We start from the raw sequence: 19,561 nt of genomic DNA on the forward strand, positions 1-19,561 counted from the left end.
AAAAACGACTGCCCGAGGATCTCCTGTACATCACAGAATAGGAGTTCCGAGCTATCTTCTTAGAAGTAAATACGCTACTATTACGCTAATCCATCAGAAGTAGAAACAGTATTTTTCAAATACCGTAGTCCTATCATAGCCTTTACAAAAGCTATGGTCCTATGCTGCTTGACAAAGATCCATCATCCAGGGCGGGGTTAGTGCAGTCGTGTGGAACGATGTAGGAAATATTATGCCGCGGCCGACGTCACAGCTGACTTTTGCAAATGATTCGCGATTCGAACCCGATTGTTCAACAGGGGTTAAACCCGCTCAGAGGCCAAACGCCAGACGCCAGACGCCGGGCGGCGGCCGAATGTCTACACGGCGTTTGGCGGCTGAACGGAGACGCTAGATGGCGTAGACGCCGAGTAGCTATACGGCGTTTGGCGTCCGAAAAGTGAGACGCCGTATAGCTACTTGGCGTCTGAATTTGTCTAGCGTATAGGATCTTATATGAGGGTAGTCACTCTCAGGGATTGCTAGAGAGTCGAAGTTGGGAGCTTTAACCCCGACAGACAAAGGATGTCTGCTACATAGAACACTATGGTAGACGTCTTTAGATGCTTATGATTATCGAGTTTTCATGCAGCAATGACAGCGATTGCTCTAACTGAGGATTTGACACACCTCATTAGAATCATAACAGAAGAACTTAATTGCGGTCTCTGCGAAATCAACACGTTCAAAACGTCAGAAAAGCTAAATGAGCATATCGAGGCGGTACACTGGGCTCATCGTGTACCTCACTATATCGACAACGAAGTGCAAGGTCTGTAAATATCTTACCCGAGTATATAGCCATGTCGCATTCCTTAGTGAAGAATCTCTACTCGATTGTGATTTATGGGTAATAGACTGAGTGTTAAAAAGCTTGATATTATCATGGCTTGCGATTACTTGAAAACTGGAATTCATGTTTTGAGGCAATTTTCAGAAAAATCTGAGACTTGAGAGTGAACCAATCTCTGCTGTGGTTAATCTCAAATTGCATTGTAACCGGTAGGCCTACCCAATGGATTCAGAAGTATTTATGTAAAGTTGATTAATTTTGAGGTAGGCTACTTATACCCATCAAATATTAGTTAGCAAGACATGTCAGCGGAGTCAGCCATGTTTCTCTCTTAACCAGCTCTCATAATTATGACATGTTAATTTCCAATTTTTGTGTAGACATAATTGCGCTGGTTCATGTTATGCATGATCAATTTGATTGGGAGAAATTTTTCCTTCAATATATTCTATCATTATACACTATAATCCACTCTCAACTACTTGGATAGGAGTGGAGAGCGGATAGGAGTGTGGTTGGTAATTTTATCGTACTGATGATAATACTCTTTTTAGAAATAAATTCACTTTTTACGTCGGCGCATAAAGCAAATAGGATTGAAGCTGTCGTGAATCGGCTACCTGTATCCACACAAGACATGCTGCTTTTGAATGGATGTGGCTGGCTAAATGATACGGTCATTTGCTCTGCTGTCATTTTCATGACGACTTATTGATCTTGTTATCTCATAAATTTCAGTTGATGGATTGTATTCTTTTTGCTCTCAATGAAAAAGTAAGTCATTGCCTTGCTCAAGTTTTTTGTTGCTGAAAGCTATTTAAAGCTTGTAATTTCAGTCGGAAGGTCATACAATGGTTGTTTCCTGTCTGCTAGCTACTAATTGGTTTGTTGCTGGGAAATTTGCCTCTGGCAAAAAGAAAACAGTATGTGTAATAGTAACAAGACTTTTGAATATTCTCTAATTTAGTGATTCACTCTAGAAAGAAGCAGCTACAAAATCTTTTGTAGCGCCACTTAATGTTCGTTGTGGCGGAACTGGTGTGGGCAGGGGCAACCATTGGATTCTTTTGGTAAGCATGTTCCATACCTGTCAGATTCTACCTTGATATTGTAAGTTTGTGAAACTCATTGCTTCTCACCCCTTCCACCCATGTTCTGTCTCGTCAATATATTCTGTATTAGTGTAATGTATGTATATACTCTTTCAGGTATCTGACGTTGCATCAAATATGGTTCTACTATACGATCCAATGGGCCACGAGGAGCGCTATGGGAATGTCTTGCAACAGTTTGAGTAAGTTGATGAGGTCGTATTCAAGAGACATATTTCATTTCTGTATTAATCCAGCGAATTTATACGAACGTACTCAAGAAGAGAATCAGTTGCGAGATATACAGGATTAATAAGGACCGGTGTTCAAAATGACGGATTTAATTGTGGAGTCCTTGCTTTGAAGGTTTGTGATGCGTTCATGTATTGAGATTTGAGAAAATTAATTTGCAATCAACTGACACTTAATAGGCTGCCAAACTCTACTTAACCACTGGATTATCAATCCCCGATGCAAACCTGGATTTTGATCATTCTCAACAAGCTTGCGAAAGCTACCGCCAGCAGTTTGGTCAAATTTTGCTTGATGCGACGGGTATGCTGGTCCATGTCAGGTTAAAACCATATTAAATACGTTGCATGTTTCTCCCGCAGATGAGAAAGGATTGGAAGATTATTGCATTAAATGCGGTAGTCAAGACCCCCCAAAAAAAGACATGAAATGGGTATGCAATTACGAGATTACATTCGTCGGGTATATTGATTCTAACTTGTTTCCAGGTTGCGTGTGACGGCTGTGGTCGATGGACACACGAGGACTGTTGCCCGGGACAGCGGATACCTGATCCTGATGATGATTTTTATTGCATGCTATGTACTGTTGTGTGAATTCTGATGCTTCTATATTTTACTGTGGTTTCGTTGCCTGTTTCTCAGTCAATTTTACTGTGGTTCCACTGCTGATTTCTTATTGACGTTTACTGTGGTTTGATTGCATATTTCTCTGACTTTTACTGTGTTTCCACTGCTTATTTCGTTGTGACTTTTACTATGGTTGCAATGCATATTTCTCAGTCATTTTTACTGTGGTTCCACTGCTGATTCCTCAGTGACGTTTACTGTGGTTTGATTGCATATTTCTCTGACTTTTACTGTGTTTCCACTGCTTATTTCGTTGTGACTTTTACTATGGTTGCAATGCACATTTCTCAGTCATTTTTACTGTGGTTCCACTTCTTATTTCTCGATGACTTTTACCGTGGTTTCATTGCCTTCTGCTGTGGTTTCGTTGCCCATTTCATATTGTGGTTTCATTACATGCTGTATCTGCAGACTTGGGTCTGAAATTCATTGCGAGTGTACAAATATGGGGTGGTGACCGGGTTGCAACCGATTCACTAGGTTTCAAGAAGTCAAGTCGAGTCGTTTTCAATTCACCGGCGAGTCAAGTCCGAGCAATCCCCAACGAGTCAAACCTGAGAGCAATGGGTCGAGTCCAAGTCATGGTGTTTACTGTTCCCCATAGAGTTCAGCTTCAGATCACTTCTGTGGAACTCGCGGGGGTGATATCGAAGGTCTCGGATAATTTTTATCTTCATTTTTTCCATTCTAATCATGGTTATTGTAACAGATAAAAGGCAGGTTTGAGCCTATTTATCAGTCCCGATATACCATTCTTAAAAAGTCATACAATGAGTAAATCCATTTTTAAGAAAGTGAGTCGAGTCATGACTCGATTCATTGCAACCGTGGGCGGTGATACAATAATTTGATACAGCTGAACATGCAATAGATCATTTGGGATTCTGCCACCGCTTATTATGACAAAAATTTTACAACTTGCAATCTTAGATATCACATAGTTGCGAGAACTTGATAGTCGCACCATGAAATGATTAGGCCTCTGCTCAGTTTACCGAGACACCAATCGGGGGCAAACGCCGTATAGCTACTCGGCGTCTGAACATAACAGAGGCCAAACGCCATATAGCTACTCGGCGTCTCACCATAACAGACGCCAAACGCCGTATAGCTACTCGGCGTCTGAACATCACAGACGCCAAACGCCGTATAGCTACTCGGCGTCTGAACATAACAGACGCCAAACGCCGTATAGCTACTCGGCGTCTCACCATAACAGACGCCAAACGCCGTACAGACATTTGGCCGCCGCTCGGCGTTTGGCGTCTGGCGTTTGGCCTCTAAGCGGGTTTAACCCCTACTCCGATTGTTTTGCTGGATTTCGCCGAATGAGGTAGGCAGACATATATTTATTCATTGAAAGAAAGCTTGCAAAAACAATTCAAAACATGCAATCACCAGGTATACGGCTATGTGGCCACTTTTAAGACGTGTGGTCATGATGGAGATTGTGGAGCTTAAAACACAGTGTAGGCCAGAGCAGAATTGGTTTCCTTCCGTTAGATTACTTAATTTTTCAATGCAAGAAATTCTTCTGCCACGCGCATCTTATTGCCGAAAGCAACCACCGGTCACCAGTCTGGTATAAAGGATGAGATGAGGAACACTAGGGCACCAAGAATTGTCTTAACAAGCTACAAGCACAGTATGTCTCACAAAATATGTTTTAGGCAAAACTATGCCCAGATTACTTTTCCACTTGAATTTCACTGGATCTTCTTGTATAAATTTACGACGTTACTTCTTGAGTAACAACAGAGAATTCACCGATACTTTTTGAACCACGAAAACAATGAATTAATGAATGTGAATGAGAATAAAAGGAATGCAATATCTGTCACGTGAGGAATAATCTCATTGCGCGCAATTAATTACAATACAAATAAGCTTCTGCTCTAAACAGTAAATTATAATGCAAATCAAATGAATGTGCGCTGGTAATTGGTTTCCGATATCAGAGTTGAATGTTACAGCGATATTAACGGTTAAGTTAAAGTGAGCATATTTATGCTCACTTTAACTTAACCGTTAATATCGCTGGTCAGCCCGTTTCCAACACAGATAATGCCAAATATCTCGGGGTTTTACTGGACTCGAACATGTCCTGGAAGAGTCATATTCAGTCCCTAGAAACTAAATTATCACCGAAGTGCGGCCTGTTCTACAGCCTTGGGCGCTTCATGCCAGCATGGGTTCTTCTGAATTCTGATACTCTTTAAATCCTTAATCCAATCGAAGTTACATTATGGCATCCTCTGTTGGGGGGCTGCCAGTAAAACTGCACTCAAGCCACTGCAGAAACTACAGCATAAAGTACTCCGAATCATAGCTAGGGCCCCAAAGGGGCCTGGCTGCCCATCCAATAAGTCGCTGCTGAAGAGATTCGGCGTCCTAAACATAGAAGATATGCGGAAACTAGAAATCGCCAACTTTATGTATCAGTTTCACTGTGGTCGTTGCCCCGAATACTTCAATGACTTCTTTACCTCTGAATCAAAAGCGCACAAGTACAACACACGCGCGTCCACGTCGTCCAAATAACATATGATCGACCGAAAAGATCATCGCTCTATCATATATGCCGGACCTGATGTGTGGAACAGTATCCCACCGGCCATCCGGCAGTCGACGAGCATGTCCACATTCAAGTCAAAATACAAGCAACTACTACTAAATAAATACAGTCCATCCTCAAGATTACCGGACCACAACTGACCTATCGATCTCGCTTCCCATGACATGACGCCCTATTTCTTGTCGCTTCCTTTTTCTATATTATCTTCTTTACTTTCATTCAGTGTGCATGCCTCCTCTTTACATCGCCTAGGCCAAGGTGGGTGTCCGATTCCATAGACAACTCCTAGTCGCTTCGACATCTTCCTTTCTTTTCATTGTATTGCATTTTTTGTGGTGTTTTGAACTGATGAAGTTGCTAATAAACCAATGATGATGATGATCATTCATAATATGACTAACATTGTTTATCTCAATTTTGCATTCAGAAAACTATACCTTTCTGACATATTATATGTCAGATATAGGCCTACCCAAATTTAAGATTCGATTTGGTGAGAATACAGCCCGGGTAAAACCGGGCCGACTAATTCGGAGGTCGCTGTTATGGCCGGCTCGGGATCAGGGCCTAATGTGATTGTCGAATCTGGAGGGTGAGTAAAATTTTAATTAATCGCATTCGCTAACGGCTGATGCTATCTACCCTGTTACAAATACATGTCAATTTAGGCTTTAAACGTTTGAAACGTTTTGGTGATTTGAATCTAGTGATAAAATTCACTGGTTTTGGTATGTCGAAATAATGCAATTTATTGCCAAAAACAACCAGTGATTCCAGTCTGGGTTGTTTGGTAAGTATTTTTAAATCTGCAGTTAGAACTACTCACTTTTCAAATCTACAACTAGAACTACACTACAAAAAAAATTAGACAAATTTGGTCTTGATGTCTCAAATCGATTTTTTACAAAAAAAAAGTCTTGAAGACCAATTAGTCTTACCAAGTACTTTCTGTCTCAAAAGTAAGACACAAATTGATCGAAAATAGTAGCAGCAATTTGAGGGCATCCTTTTCAATGTTGGGGTCTGAGCGAAGGGGAAGGATGAGAGAGACCTGAATTAGCGGTGTTGGGATAATACTGTACTAAGGAGTTTACAAGATATTCACTAGATAACTTTATCAAGGTTCATACCACTTACTACTGACATGTGATATTCAGAACAATATATATACGGTTGTCTGAGTCAAAACTAGCATTTATGGTGAGTGGGTAAAACGAGACCAAAAAAACTGCAAAATTCGTCTGGAAAACAAGACCAAAAAAACTGAAGCATCTAAAATTATCTCAATAAGCTAACTGCGTCTGTAAAGTCCTTGGCGCAGTATTGTTCCATGGTCTCAATCACTCTCCCCCTTCACTCAGAACCTAACACTGAAAAGGATGCCCAAAAGCAATGCTTCTATTATTGATCAAGTTAGGTCCTACTTTTGAGATGAAAAGTACTTTGTAAGACAATCTGGTCTTTAAGACTTTTTTTTCTGAATAGCCTAATCGATTTGAGATCAGATTTGTCTAATTTTATGCTCTTGGCCCATGTCAACTTACCGGTCTCATTTTTAAGACCACGAACAATGTTGTTTCTTGATTAGCGAAATCCGTCTTAAAAACAAGACCAAAAATACTGACTGTTCAAAAACTGTCTCAAAGAGCTAGTTATATCTTATGCTCTTGTCCCATGTCAACTTTCCGGTCTCATTTTTAAGACCACAAACCATGTTATTTCTTGATTAACAAAATTTGTCTTAAAAACAAGACCAAAAAAAAACGGATGAATCAAAAGCTGTCTCAATAAGCACAATATGTCTTGTAAGATGCGCTTTATTGGTCTGATTTTGAAGACCGAATGATTGTGACAATTTTATATTGTCTTGAAAAGCTGAATCAGTCTCAATTTTAAGACCTCACTTCATCAGCAAGACTGAAATTGCTGAAAATCAGACCAAATCATCCTCATGTCTTACATTTGGAACCAAATTTGTCTAATTTTTTTTTGTAGTGTAGAAATACTCACTTTTCACAATCCTCAACTACCGTACAAGTAGAATTATGACCATCGGAAAAACTAGTAGTTCGTTCACGGTCAACTGACCAGATCAGTAGTTTGTATACACGTCTGGTGACGGCTTTGAAACCTCAACGGATCGTTTCGTTCAAAATATGTACAATACGTTTTGATCTTGTGTGCACGCCTGACCTTTGACTTTATATATTTGGATGTTATTTGGAGTACATTTTTCTTTTTTCAAGTTTCCATTTGACTTATTCGTCGGGGATAACATTTCAATCTGATGATGTGAGTGATGAGATGGCCAGCACATATTTTAGACAGACAAAGAAAGAGTGGTTTTGGGGGTTCTGAAGGGCACTGACTCCGAATATGACCTTAGTTTTTTCAAATTGGCTCTTGCTGTGGAGATAACCCATTGGGCTATTTTGACCAATATCTCCCATTTTCGCGGTAATGACTAGATAAAAAGTCGGCTCAGTCGTACTATTAAGTTCAGAAATTTAATTTACTTGTTATTTCTCCACACCGAAGACTCTTTTAAATCAAAATACAGCAACAGCACTATATTTGGGGGTAATAGATTTATCATAGTTTCTGACTTTCAAGGATATCATGTACAATTGTACATAAATCAACTTCATACATGTATATAAGTATTTACCTAGATACTAGAATAACGTGGCATTAATTCAATCAGTTTTACGTCAACTACCTATTGTAAGTTTGAAATAATCAGTTGGAATATAATGTTAGTGATATATTTTATATCACAATTGTCTTTGCACGGTTTTCGGCTGTAACCTATTTAGTGCAGTTTCTCGAAAGGTTCCTGCAATGGTTTATCATGATATGCTCAATGCTTCATCTCATCTGCCTTGATAACTTTCTTTTGTTGTTCTGATGTCTTGTATCAGGAAATATATCAAGATGACAGAACAGGAAGTGAACTTTTATGCTCATGTTTGTGCTCAAGTTTTCGATATGCAGATATGAATTTTCGGAGCAATCGTTTGTAGTAGGGTGCTTTGTGATCAACTAAAAAGTTTTATTAACTACATCGTAGGATAAATTACGCACAGCGAACTCCTTCCTAATGTGAAATTGGAATCTTTCATCGGTATTCGAATATACCAGATACCAGATTTAAACTTCTCGTTTGATAGGGTTAGTAGGTATACCCACTTTGTTGACTCAGCGAAAAATTGTTCATTTACCAGTCAAAAGAAATGAGACGCATATGAGTACGGTACTGTAGTTAAGCTTTTCAAAGACAAATTTTATAGTTTTATACTTCTCTTTAGAATGGCCAATTGATACAGGAGAATATGTATTTCCGTTGCGCAAAAGTACAATTTTTAGGCTTGACAAACTGCTTTTTTGACAAATAAATATTTCGCATCAGGCCATGTTAATATTGATAGAATGACTGAGAATGACATGAGGGTTCTTCATAGTCAATTATCTATTTATGCGCAGTATAAAATTAGAAAAAACTACGATTTTCTTTCTACCAAGTGAAATATTTAAGGGTGAATACGGTAATTTTGGGCTTTTTTAGGGGTATGAATATCTTCTGACAAAGAGCCAATCCGACAAAACTAATGTGATATTCGTAATCAGCAACCTCTAAAACCCCAGAAACAACTCTCAGATGTTCTGCCTAAATTTTTTTTTCATTTTGTTGACCAGTGTAATGATTGCCGAAAATGGTTTTTAAAAACTAGTTTTCTTCTGCAGGAACGTCAGTATCACCAATATCACACACAGTAACGTCGAAACCATTCATGCGAATAAAGATGGTGACCAATCAAGCGAGAAAGGTGAATTGATGGATTTCCATTTTTCGATCGTCCTGCCATAATACATTTAGCTTTGCTGGAATCTGGAGTATAATTTAGTCGCAATTAAACTATTTGCCGTTCATCGTGAAACGGGTTTTTTTGTAGAGAAGTTATGTTGATATCGCATTAGACATCACCATCATAATGTGGACGTAGTGGATATATTGACATGGAGTGGACACTTATCGTCGCTGTGGAATCAGAGCAGGTCATGTCCAGTTTGCAAATTTTCATAGAAACAGCTTGTTGAAAAGATTGTTTTTTTTTTGGTTCTTATCGTGTCCTAATTGAGCATACTCATTACTCACACGTACATAGGCACCGAACCTGGGTATGTAAGGTATGCCAGGCATACCTAGACATTTTTCAAGTATACCTAGAATTCGGTTTGACATGAATCGGCAGAAGCCCTGATTGTGTTATTTAGAACAAATCGCAATGTATTTCCGTTTACGACATTACCTGCTGCCGCTTATGTGAGCGAGGTAACCCGTTGCGCGCGGCCAATTAGCTACAAGCGCGTTGCCAATTAGCGAGATTTGTCTGTGCACAATGTAACGCGACGCGATCTCCCGCTGAGATGATCGCGAAATTGTGTCATTGATTGCCGTGCACTCGGCAATCAACGCTTGGGACGCTTGCCTGATTTATCGCGTCTCGACAAGCCTAGTTTCACTCGCTTGAGCATTATGAACAATCACATCAGCAGTAGGCCTGTGCCATCGCTGCCTGCACTATCGCATCTGCATTGGCACACACGATATTATCGCTTGCCTACACAATCGCATCTGCAACAGGCCTGGTACGAAAGATATATCATCGCTGGCCAACTATCGTGTCTAGAGCCGAGCATGCGTTGTGCGTTGGCTCCCATTTCTCGAGCCTAGCATGCGTTGACTCCAATCTTTCGATGACTTGGTGACAATGCCGTTAGGTGTTTGTTGGTTAGCGATTGTAATTAAAGAGTGACATCGCTTAACTGAATGACATCAAATGTCCGCAGACATGTGCGATTGTGAGTGCGCCGTGCATGCGTAAACGAATTCCGCTAATACCTAAACATAACCATCAGAAGATGTGTGTCAACTGTCAAGGTTTGAGTTGTAAAAGACGAGAAAGGTTTGAACAACCTGAAATCGGTGCCATTATAGAACAGATTCCATAACAACTCGGACATTTTGCCTTGCGCAAATCGTTGCCGAGGTTACGTAATACGCGTTGATAAGCGGCGTATTTAATTGTTCGCTAGCGATCAGGGACTCGTTAATTGACAGCACTTCCGGACTCGTTGACAAGCTTATCATACGTGCAAGTTTGTTAACACGAAGATATTGCATAATCGGCATTTATGCAGGCACTTAACCCTCATGAATTGATGCTATATTATCCCTAATTATCAATTCCGTCAGATCATGACGTCATCGAACTCGCATACCTAAGGAAAATTAGCGTTCGGCGCCTATGCACACGTAGGTAAATTAGAAACCCATTACGCGGGTTGCACAACATTAAATAATATCATTTGTATCAAATTTTCTCTGTAGACCCCAGGTTGCACGCCTCTGTTATATACCTTTCAACGGCTATCATATTACACAATATTGTCCGACTTTTGTAGTTTCCGACCTTGATTTGACATACATAAAGCATTTGACTACGTGGCTTACCGAATCAATGCAATAATTTTGTATTTAGAGAGAGAGTCTTTATTTTCATGTAGCCAAAATACACAACAACACACGGCAATGATGGTGGTACAGAAAATATGCATGCACAGTATTTGGTATTAGATAGGAATGATCGATAAGACCGTGAAGGTCATCTAGTCTGATCACACCAGCATCAAACAGGTACACTTGACTCTGAACAGTCTGGCTGCAACAAATTTTAGTTAAAAAAGGAAAATAAAAAGAAAAATTGAACGATGGTTGCAAATGATCAATGAAGCAATGTCTGGGCGAGGTGGCGGTAGGGCAACAGTGTTACTATAACGACAGGAGGTGATCAAGTAGAGCTTTTTTGAATCTATTATAAGGCAATTCACGGATATGTGGTGGTAATGCATTCCAGATGATAGGTCCCTAGTAGTCGATAGATATCTTGGTTAGGTTGCTATTGGGTGGGGGTACGTAGATATTTCTCTTTGGAGAGGATCTCATGTAATGGGAATGGACATTTTTAGCAGGTATGAAAAAGTCATCAAACACAGGAGGCAAACTATTGGAGACACAGGAGGCAGAAGATTCATAATCCGCAGACTTGTGCAAACTGCTGGATTTTCAAAATGCGCAACTGGAACTAGAAGTAACAAATAACCAAATGAATCTCAACTGAATAAGCTCGATTCCGAAGAAACTCAATTAATATATATTTTATCATAATCGGGTCAACTTTCTGCATGACCAATGACCATCAGTAACAGTTTTAAATGGGAGGTGTTTAGACTCCTGAAACCTACCCCCTTGCCACGTCACTGTTTGTAGCAATGGCTACAAGAGCATCACACAACAGAACACAGGCATCACGATTCACGCAAAATGACAGCACGTGATTTCTTTTTTTTTAATACAACTACTCACTTCTCAAAATGAACAACTGGAACTACAAGTCTGGTAAACTGCCGCCGCCACGCAGACATCAATTCAACATTTGTGCTTATTAGTTTCAGATTCTGGTACCGATGTTGTGAAGCTTTCCGATACGATCTACACCAGTACCAAACCGCTGCTAGAGGGTAAAGATATTTACCGCGGATACCAGCTGCATGCGAACAGAAAAAAGGAGCCACTAGCAATCAAGTTTTTGAGCCAAATCAAAGAAAAGGAGATCGATCGACTGCTGAAACTAAAACATCATCCAAACATCGTTACAATTGTCACTTCTGGCAATTCTCACTGGCCACGGCCCATTTATCTCGCTATGGAGCTTTGCGGCCACAACATGCAACAATATGTCGATGATAAAGACAATGCGCCAGACCCGATGAAGGCTATGCAATTTTTCAAACAAGTCGTATCAGGTCTCGCGTATATACACGAAAACGATATAGCGCATCATGACTTGAAACCGAGCAACATTCTCATATCTGTCGACGGAAAATCCGTGAAAATCTCTGATTTTGGAATCAGCAAGGATATCCCAGCCGATTGCACAAAGGTGACGGGAATTGCCGTCGGAACTTATGGATTTATGGCACCGGAGACAATTCGGGCCGACAAATCGACCAAATTTGGCTACAAAGCAGATATATTTCCACTGGGTATCAACGGGTACTTTATCATCACCCACGGCAAGCATCCGTTCGGCCCGCACTCGTACGATTGGAACCACAACATCGTCCACAATAAGAAGCTGGATTTGTCGCACGTTCCCGAGTTCACGAACGCAAAAAGGTCTCAACTTATCGAACTATTCAAACGTATGTTGGATCCGGACCCAGACGAACGGCCCACAGCCAGTGCGGTCATGGAAGACGAATTCTTTTTCGGTAAATGTATGAATCAAACATTCCTCTAAGCTTTTTTACCTTCAGACGCGCGATTTATCGGGGTGAAATCAGTGATAATTTCAAGATTCCCGTCGGAACAATTTCTGACATTTTTCAGAATGTCAATTGGTGTCGTGTTGTTCAAAATGAAATTCTTTTTCAAATTTCACTGGACACCTCATGGAATTTTGACAGGTTGCCAAGAACGCTGCAAAACTAATTTGTGGGGCTGGACACAATGATCCGAGTAGGCTACTTGAATCTGAATTCTAATTCATGAATTCTGATAATTCAACTCAAGTAATCAGTACGGCAAGTTTTTGCAACTTTTTTTTTACAGCTTCCTGCTGCTTCCTAACTACTCATAAGATATGTAGAATGCTGTTTTAAGCTGTTTGAAGGAATCTTATAGTGCAACTTTTTTCCATTTTTTTCATGCAACTTTTTCGACTTTTCATGAAAGTTTTTTCCATTTTTCATGCAATCACCTTTTACTAGAAATATTTGGCAGTATATGTAAATAGATCGCTTGATTATGTCACTGTTTTTTGAGAATTTTGTTGAAATACACGGCAAAATTTGACTGAAAGACCGTAAATCAGCACTGAAGTAACGCTCTAATGGGTATTTCGGGAGCTGCGCCGGAAAGTTGACCTTTTTTTTAAGTCAACCGACCAAAATGTGGTCTTTTAGTGCAACTTTTGTGAAAAAATAGATGCAACTTTTTACTGCGACTTTTGCTGAAAATAAATGCGACTTTCCACGGATTTAATTACAGCAAAAACTTGCCCTAGTAATCAGACAGAGATGTAAATTTCAGAACTGAAATAATACGCTCCTTGTCACACAAGAATTCATTTTTCAACGAGAACTATTTTTGGTACTATTTTCCACTATGGAAGGCTGTAGACTGTGATTGTTGGTATCTCAGCATACGAAATATGTACTACAAGTACAGCCTTTTTACGAAGTGCAATGAAATATGTTTTGTCGAAAAAATTAAAATCAACTTCAAAATGATATAGAACTGACATTACCGGTATATTCTTTATGGCGGCATATCCATGTTTGACCTTTCCAAATCATTCATACTTTTGTGGATTCTTGCGAATTATTTCAACGCCCAGAATTGATATTGCTACAGGCACCTACGAAAAAACTGCAGTCCAGACACAATTTTCTGTCGACGGAAGCGGAACCCAGCAACATTCAAGTAAGATAATGATTTGTCATCAGGCGCAATCAGACCGGTGCGAACTGCTGTATTTTCAAAATACGCAACTGGAATTACAACTACTCGCTTTTCAAATTTAGCCACAATAACTATGCTACAGTACTCACTTTGCAAAACTAGCAAAGAAGTAGTGACTCTTAAAAATATGCCACTAACTTACTAAAACAAGCCAGCTAATAATTCAGGGGCGGGCAACTTCTTCAGTCGGCTGTATAAATCGTATATAAAGTGGATTTTCAGTTGAAAGCTTAGAGGCCCAAAAACAGTACCGGTATTTAATGAATTTATCAACGTAATATACTTAAATAGCTGTTGAAGTCAATGAGATCTGTTTTCGATTAAAGTTGTCAACAAGTTATTTGAACTCTGGTCGCATGTCGGACGTAGAAACCCTTGGTAAAGACTGCGTGTGAGCATCTGTTAGATTGGAACCAGGGCTCTGGAGTCGGAGTTTGGCTAATTTTTGCTCAATTTTGTCGGAGTCTCTTTTTAGCACGCCTTGGAGTCGGAGTGGTGAAAACTATACTGACTGACGAGTCGGAGTTTGTGAAAATGGTGCTGACTCCGACTCCAACTTCTTTATTATGAAAACAATTGCTTTCAAGGGTATCTTTAAATTACTAATAATAATAAAAACAGATTTTTTATGCACCATCAATCACTGTTATTAGTAACAATATATAGATAAAATTGGACATTATTTGCAATTTACAACACAGTTGCATAGATGAAGAGAATCGCAATATGCATCTTCGCGATGCATTCACAAATTGATACAATTTTTAGAATTATACCACGATACTGTGACAGAGTAAATACATTGTCTGGTTTTGTAAAATTGTTAAATTGATGTAAATATAACCGAACACTGTTTCCCACTTGAAAAAATTAAGAATACTTGTAGCGTATCTCAGCTGTTTGGGTCGAACAAATGATTAAGAAAGTCCCAGTCCATGAATACTTGAGTAAGTGCATGTAGACTAGACATGCTATTTCACTACTTCCTGAATGTCGTCTCTGACCAATGTTTATTAGTAGTGAGAGTGTGTGTGATTGTACGGTAATCAGTATCGTGTGTAACGAAAAAAATTTGTAAGTTACATCTCTGTATAAGTTGCGGAATCAATCACAAGAGCTACATTTCGATTGTTTTATCTGCATTTTAATTATGCAGGATTGGATATATGTCAGGTTTGAATGATTCATACATATTAGGATATTAGTTATAAAAACTTATAGAATATGCAAAAAGGAAGGATATTTTGAAAGGCATTCTTTCATGATAATTACATAGTGAATAATTCGAGCTGTGCCACAATGAAACAATTTTTCATGCCATCGTTAATCATATGTTTAATGGTTATATGATAGTCATTTAAACGTCATTGTGGCTAGGGTTAGTTCAGATATCAATAATTTTCACTATCCAGATAACGGATATATCCGGATATTTGAAATTTAGCTAACCGGTTAACCGGATAATGAATGCTAAGTGAGATAATCGATTTCACGAGGTCTGAATGAAAAATGGATCGCAAAATCATTACACAGTGTTATGGTAGATTTATACGTACACGCGCAGTACGAGCGAATACGAGAAAAATCACGCAAATTTAATGTTCACTGCTTTTGCAACTCCCTCCTTATAAAGTACACTACATCAATAGTGGTATCCTGTAGCCGGGACCGGAGGTTTGTAACAAAGAGTCCACACGTATTAAATGCCCTTTCTGCTTCCACAAAATGGGCTGAATATAGTAAGCAGCGCTTCCTTTTTGCCCGTTCTTCTGTTTAGGTGTCCAGTACTGCAAGGACGAGTAGTTGATGCTGGAATTGAGGCCGACATGATAGCTCGCTCCATGGAAATTCACATGATCAGGCCAGTAGCCAGAAGAAAAATAAGGGGGGTGGGTGTTTGAAATAAAACGAGGGGGGTTCGATTTGTTTTCGAATTTAGTATCAGCGGAAATCACTTACGCTTGCACGCACGAACATGTTTGCGCAATGCGAACATTCGATGTCATTCAGTTTCGCGATGTCACTCGTTAATCACAATCGCGGATCATAATAGTCTTAGCGGCATTTGTCTCCAAGCCACCAAGAGATAGGAGCCAACGCATGCCAGGCCCGAGACTCGATGGTTACGCCAGCGATGATATCGTTCGTACCATGCCTATTGCAGATGCGATTGTGTAGGCCAGCGATAATATCGTGAGCACCAAGCCAATGCGATTATGTGGACCAGTGATGGTATAAAGTCTATTGCAGATGTCCTTCTGCCAGCGGAACTATAGGCTTGTTGAAGACTCGAAAAATCAGGCCAGCAACGATAGCCGAGTTCGCAGCAATCAATGACCTAATGAGACGGTCTTCTCAGCGGGAGATTGCGTCGCGTTACACACTGCATTGACGTATCTCGCTAATTGGCGACACGCTTCTCGCTGATTGACCACGCGCAACACCGATAATACGATTTATTGAAGCTTCCTAAAAGTGTAAAATGCAATATTAACGATAATATTTTTTCCGGTTAACCATCCGGATATCGGATAATAAAAAAACCTGCGGTTAACCGTTATCCGGATAATCCAACCCTAATTGTGGCATATGATTTTCGAAGTAAATTGGTAATACTGCTGGAGTCGGGAGATCTCCCAAGAAAATAGTCAGCGCCGGAGTCGGTATGTTTAAAGACTCAGGAGTTGGATTCGGTATATTGAAAATGTGTGGAGTCGGTGGTAAAGTTTACCGACTCCGCAGCCCTCATTGGAACGAAGCTTTGTCTGTTCATATTCATGGTTTAAATCGCTTGCTCGCAAATGTATGTAGACCCGAACAGAACAAGTAGTTTCATGGCCATTTTTTCCCGACCGTGGGCCACATTATCATGCAAGTCCGGAAACTGTCTGCTGGTCGTTTAAAATCCCTTCGGGCCGTATGTTGACCCTTGACCGCCCCTGTAATAACTGGTGATACAAATCTCTGACTTGCAAATGACTTGAATGAACTTTTCTCTTTCAGGTTCCAATTTCACTGAAGTGCAGAATATTCTCGGCACGCTGCACGTGCTGTTTAAAAGCGAAGACGTCTCGAGGCAGTTGAGTCGATCTTTATCGGTTACTGCGAAAAAACTGCACACAGATTTCAACAAAAATTCTATACAACTCGTGCAAGACGCGATCCCTGAAAAAATGTCGGCTTTCGAAGTGCTACAAGTATCGTCGGGCCTAAAAAAGGAGGAACATCTCGTCTACGCAATTCTTCTGTGTCGGGCTGCCGTCGACTTATTCAAGGCTCAATCCTACCCTCCTCCAGATGCTTTAAGTGGGATTAGGGATTGCGTGGCTCAAATCAGGGACGTTTCCAAAGATCTATTGAAAAGAACGGATGAAAGATATCATACGATCGCAGCGACAAGTGGAATCAAATTCATAACAGAAGCATTACAAGAATTGCGATCGGTCGAACATGCCGATGATAACGGAAGAGTGCTTGAAGAAGCAACTTGTCTCGTCAGCCTATCTCATCTATGCATCAAATGCGGAAAGTACGAAGACGCGATCCCATTTTGTAAAGATGGAGTCGAAAAACTGGAAAAGCAATTTGCGGCTGACCAGGTCTGTATGCATCGACAGTACGGACGGCTTCTTAACAACATCGGAGAAGCGCACAAGAATTGCGATCGCAGGCTTGGGGCGAAGCAGTATTTTCAGCGAGCGTTAGAAGCGAAACAGAAAGCAAACGACATGAAAGGGGAGGCGCGCAGGGAGGATATCGCGTTGACGCAGAAAAATTTGGATCTGGTCGATGAATAAACGACGCTTGTTTCAGTTTATTACCAATACTGTATACTAGGGGTGTTAAAAATAAAAACTTTTCCTTCAGATTTCACTGGCTACTTGATAAAATTGTTAGGTTGCTTGATAAAAACGCTACACACCAACTTTGGCTCCATTCCAACCAGTAGAAGTGAAGTTACTGCAGTATAAAAATTTGGATTTGAATAAAATAGTATTTTCGGTGACTAACTCATTAATTATTTATTATAAAATCATGGAATTAGACATTTTTCTTCTGCAATACTGGTGGTTGGAATTGAGTCAAATTTGGTGTGCTTTATCTCTATTGACAGCCTAACAATTTTATGGGGTTGACAGAAAAATTTCGAATTTTAATTTTTTAATGATGACTTCAAAACTTTCTAACTGCAAGAATCTTGCTTCTACTGGTTGGAATGGGGCCAAAGTTTGTGTGCAGCGTTTTTTATCCAACCTAACAATTTTATCAAGTAGCCAGTGAAATCTGAAGAAAAAGTTGTTTTGAACAGCCCTACTGTATATGCATGCTTATCCTGTTTGCATCAAACTGATTCAGTTTTAAAAGGCTTTTACAAACTACTCGATTTTCAAAATACGCCGACGAGAACTAGTGTATTTTCAACTATAACTAACGAAGTTAAAATGCGCAACTAACTCATAATGGATAATGCAAATTCCGGAATTACGAATGAGCAAAGAATTATTAGTGATAGAATCGGCATTTCGAGTTTGAAATGAAAGGGGCTTCGACCCCCAAATCCACCCCCTAGCTACTGTTAGCAGGGATGACTCTGAGCATTACGCAACAGGACATATGTTTTCTAGGTTTTCGGCAGGGATATCTAGACTAGGGATTGATAACTCTTTTTTGCCTGTTACGTGATGAGGGCAAAATTCAAATTATCTATGAGGTCTGCTGTCTGCACCTACCGCCGCTACCTACTGTTGCTCACTATTACTCCTTAAAGTTAGATAGCAAATTATTGATGACATCATAGTGACCATGACGTCATAGCAACTATGACATCACAAATTATTTTCTTTATTATAATATTCTCGTGGGATCGCATGCAATTAATTGATTAGAAACACAAGATAAACTGTTACAGGACATGCAATACCACCAATTCTGATTATGTCAATCCTTGACGCAAGCTTCATAGTTTTACGTAGTTTCTTTGCTGGCGGCACAAGAGATGGTTCGCTGTTGAAGTTCGTTCTTCGCAAAGCAATTGAAAGCTGTCTCGTTGGAGTTGCCGTTTGCATGACCAGATTGACAGCGGTTATTTAAAAGAGGTCTCATTAGGCTGGACAAATGAACCATCTCGTGAGTTGCCTCCGTGAAAACAAATCTTTGGCTTTGACAACAAAAAAATTTTTGGCTTCATGTCGATTGAATCACTTATGATGGTGAAATATTTGACAGCAAGCGTTACTGCAAAGCATAGCTCGGTAGGCTCAGCAAGTCCACCTCGATCAGTAGTCTAGATATCCCTGGTTTTCGGTAACTGAATTTCTTCTATAAATGTGCAGCTACAACTAGGCCTACTCATTTTTCAAAATCCGCAACTAGAACTAGAACTACTCGCTAAGCCAGTAGTTAGTTGAGACTGCAAACTAACAGGATTGGTAGTTATACAAGTCTGGTTTCGATCACATATTATCAGCATTGCAAAGTATACGATATCGGTTCTCAACCTTTTTCGCCGGCAAAATTTCAAAAGGAGGACCAGCGAACCTTCAAAACCGGAAATTAACCCAAAAAAGTGATTGCGACAAATGTATGCGAAGCGAA

The 19,561-nt window shown here is 39.9% G+C and overlaps 3 protein-coding genes across 5 annotated transcripts in view; all 3 read left to right on the forward strand.

Annotated features, from left to right (window-relative positions):
* LOC145435218 (syntaxin-6-like) overlaps positions 1-19,561 on the forward strand; it is a 105,732-nt gene that overhangs the window by 41,071 nt on the left and 45,100 nt on the right. The gene's annotated exons all lie outside the window — the stretch shown is intronic.
* Positions 1,373-3,216, forward strand: LOC145436486 (uncharacterized). Its single transcript, XM_080313849.1, has 9 exons — positions 1,373-1,508; positions 1,571-1,606; positions 1,669-1,755; positions 1,813-1,902; positions 2,041-2,126; positions 2,181-2,289; positions 2,355-2,478; positions 2,538-2,608; positions 2,664-3,216. The coding sequence occupies exons 1-9, from the start codon at positions 1,470-1,472 to the stop codon at positions 2,769-2,771; spliced, it is 750 nt and encodes a 249-aa protein (XP_080169975.1). The 5' UTR covers positions 1,373-1,469; the 3' UTR covers positions 2,772-3,216.
* On the forward strand, positions 4,826-18,573 carry LOC145435185 (uncharacterized). 3 transcript variants are annotated; one of them, XM_080312502.1, is made up of 5 exons: positions 4,826-5,971; positions 9,124-9,206; positions 11,890-12,720; positions 13,859-13,927; positions 16,970-18,573. In XM_080312502.1, exons 1-5 carry the CDS (start codon positions 5,925-5,927, stop codon positions 17,761-17,763), a joined length of 1,824 nt encoding a protein of 607 aa, XP_080168628.1. In that variant the 5' UTR covers positions 4,826-5,924; the 3' UTR covers positions 17,764-18,573. The 3 variants fall into 3 exon arrangements, with proteins under 3 accessions (XP_080168628.1, XP_080168629.1, XP_080168630.1); XM_080312503.1 differs by having other exon boundaries at positions 11,890-12,714; XM_080312504.1 differs by having other exon boundaries at positions 11,896-12,720.

Source organism: Botryllus schlosseri, chromosome 3 (assembly GCF_051294905.1).
Source record: "Botryllus schlosseri isolate E-star chromosome 3, Bs_hap1, whole genome shotgun sequence".
In the NCBI taxonomy this organism is placed as follows: Eukaryota; Metazoa; Chordata; class Ascidiacea; order Stolidobranchia; family Styelidae; genus Botryllus; species Botryllus schlosseri.

Bases quoted from the DNA above. Each gene is read 5' to 3' on its own strand.
- LOC145436486 (XM_080313849.1), top strand. From the start codon at position 1,470: ATGCTGCTTTTGAATGGATGTGGCTGGCTAAATGATACG. The intron at 1,756-1,812 runs GTATGTGTAATA...GATTCACTCTAG, and splicing joins CCTCTGGCAAAAAGAAAACA to AAAGAAGCAGCTACAAAATC. The intron at 2,290-2,354 runs GTTTGTGATGCG...GACACTTAATAG, and splicing joins GTGGAGTCCTTGCTTTGAAG to GCTGCCAAACTCTACTTAAC.
- LOC145435185 (XM_080312502.1), top strand. From the start codon at position 5,925: ATGGCCGGCTCGGGATCAGGGCCTAATGTGATTGTCGAATCTGGAGG. The intron at 9,207-11,889 runs GTGAATTGATGG...TGTGCTTATTAG, and splicing joins TGACCAATCAAGCGAGAAAG to TTTCAGATTCTGGTACCGAT. The intron at 13,928-16,969 runs GTAAGATAATGA...TTTCTCTTTCAG, and splicing joins CGGAACCCAGCAACATTCAA to GTTCCAATTTCACTGAAGTG.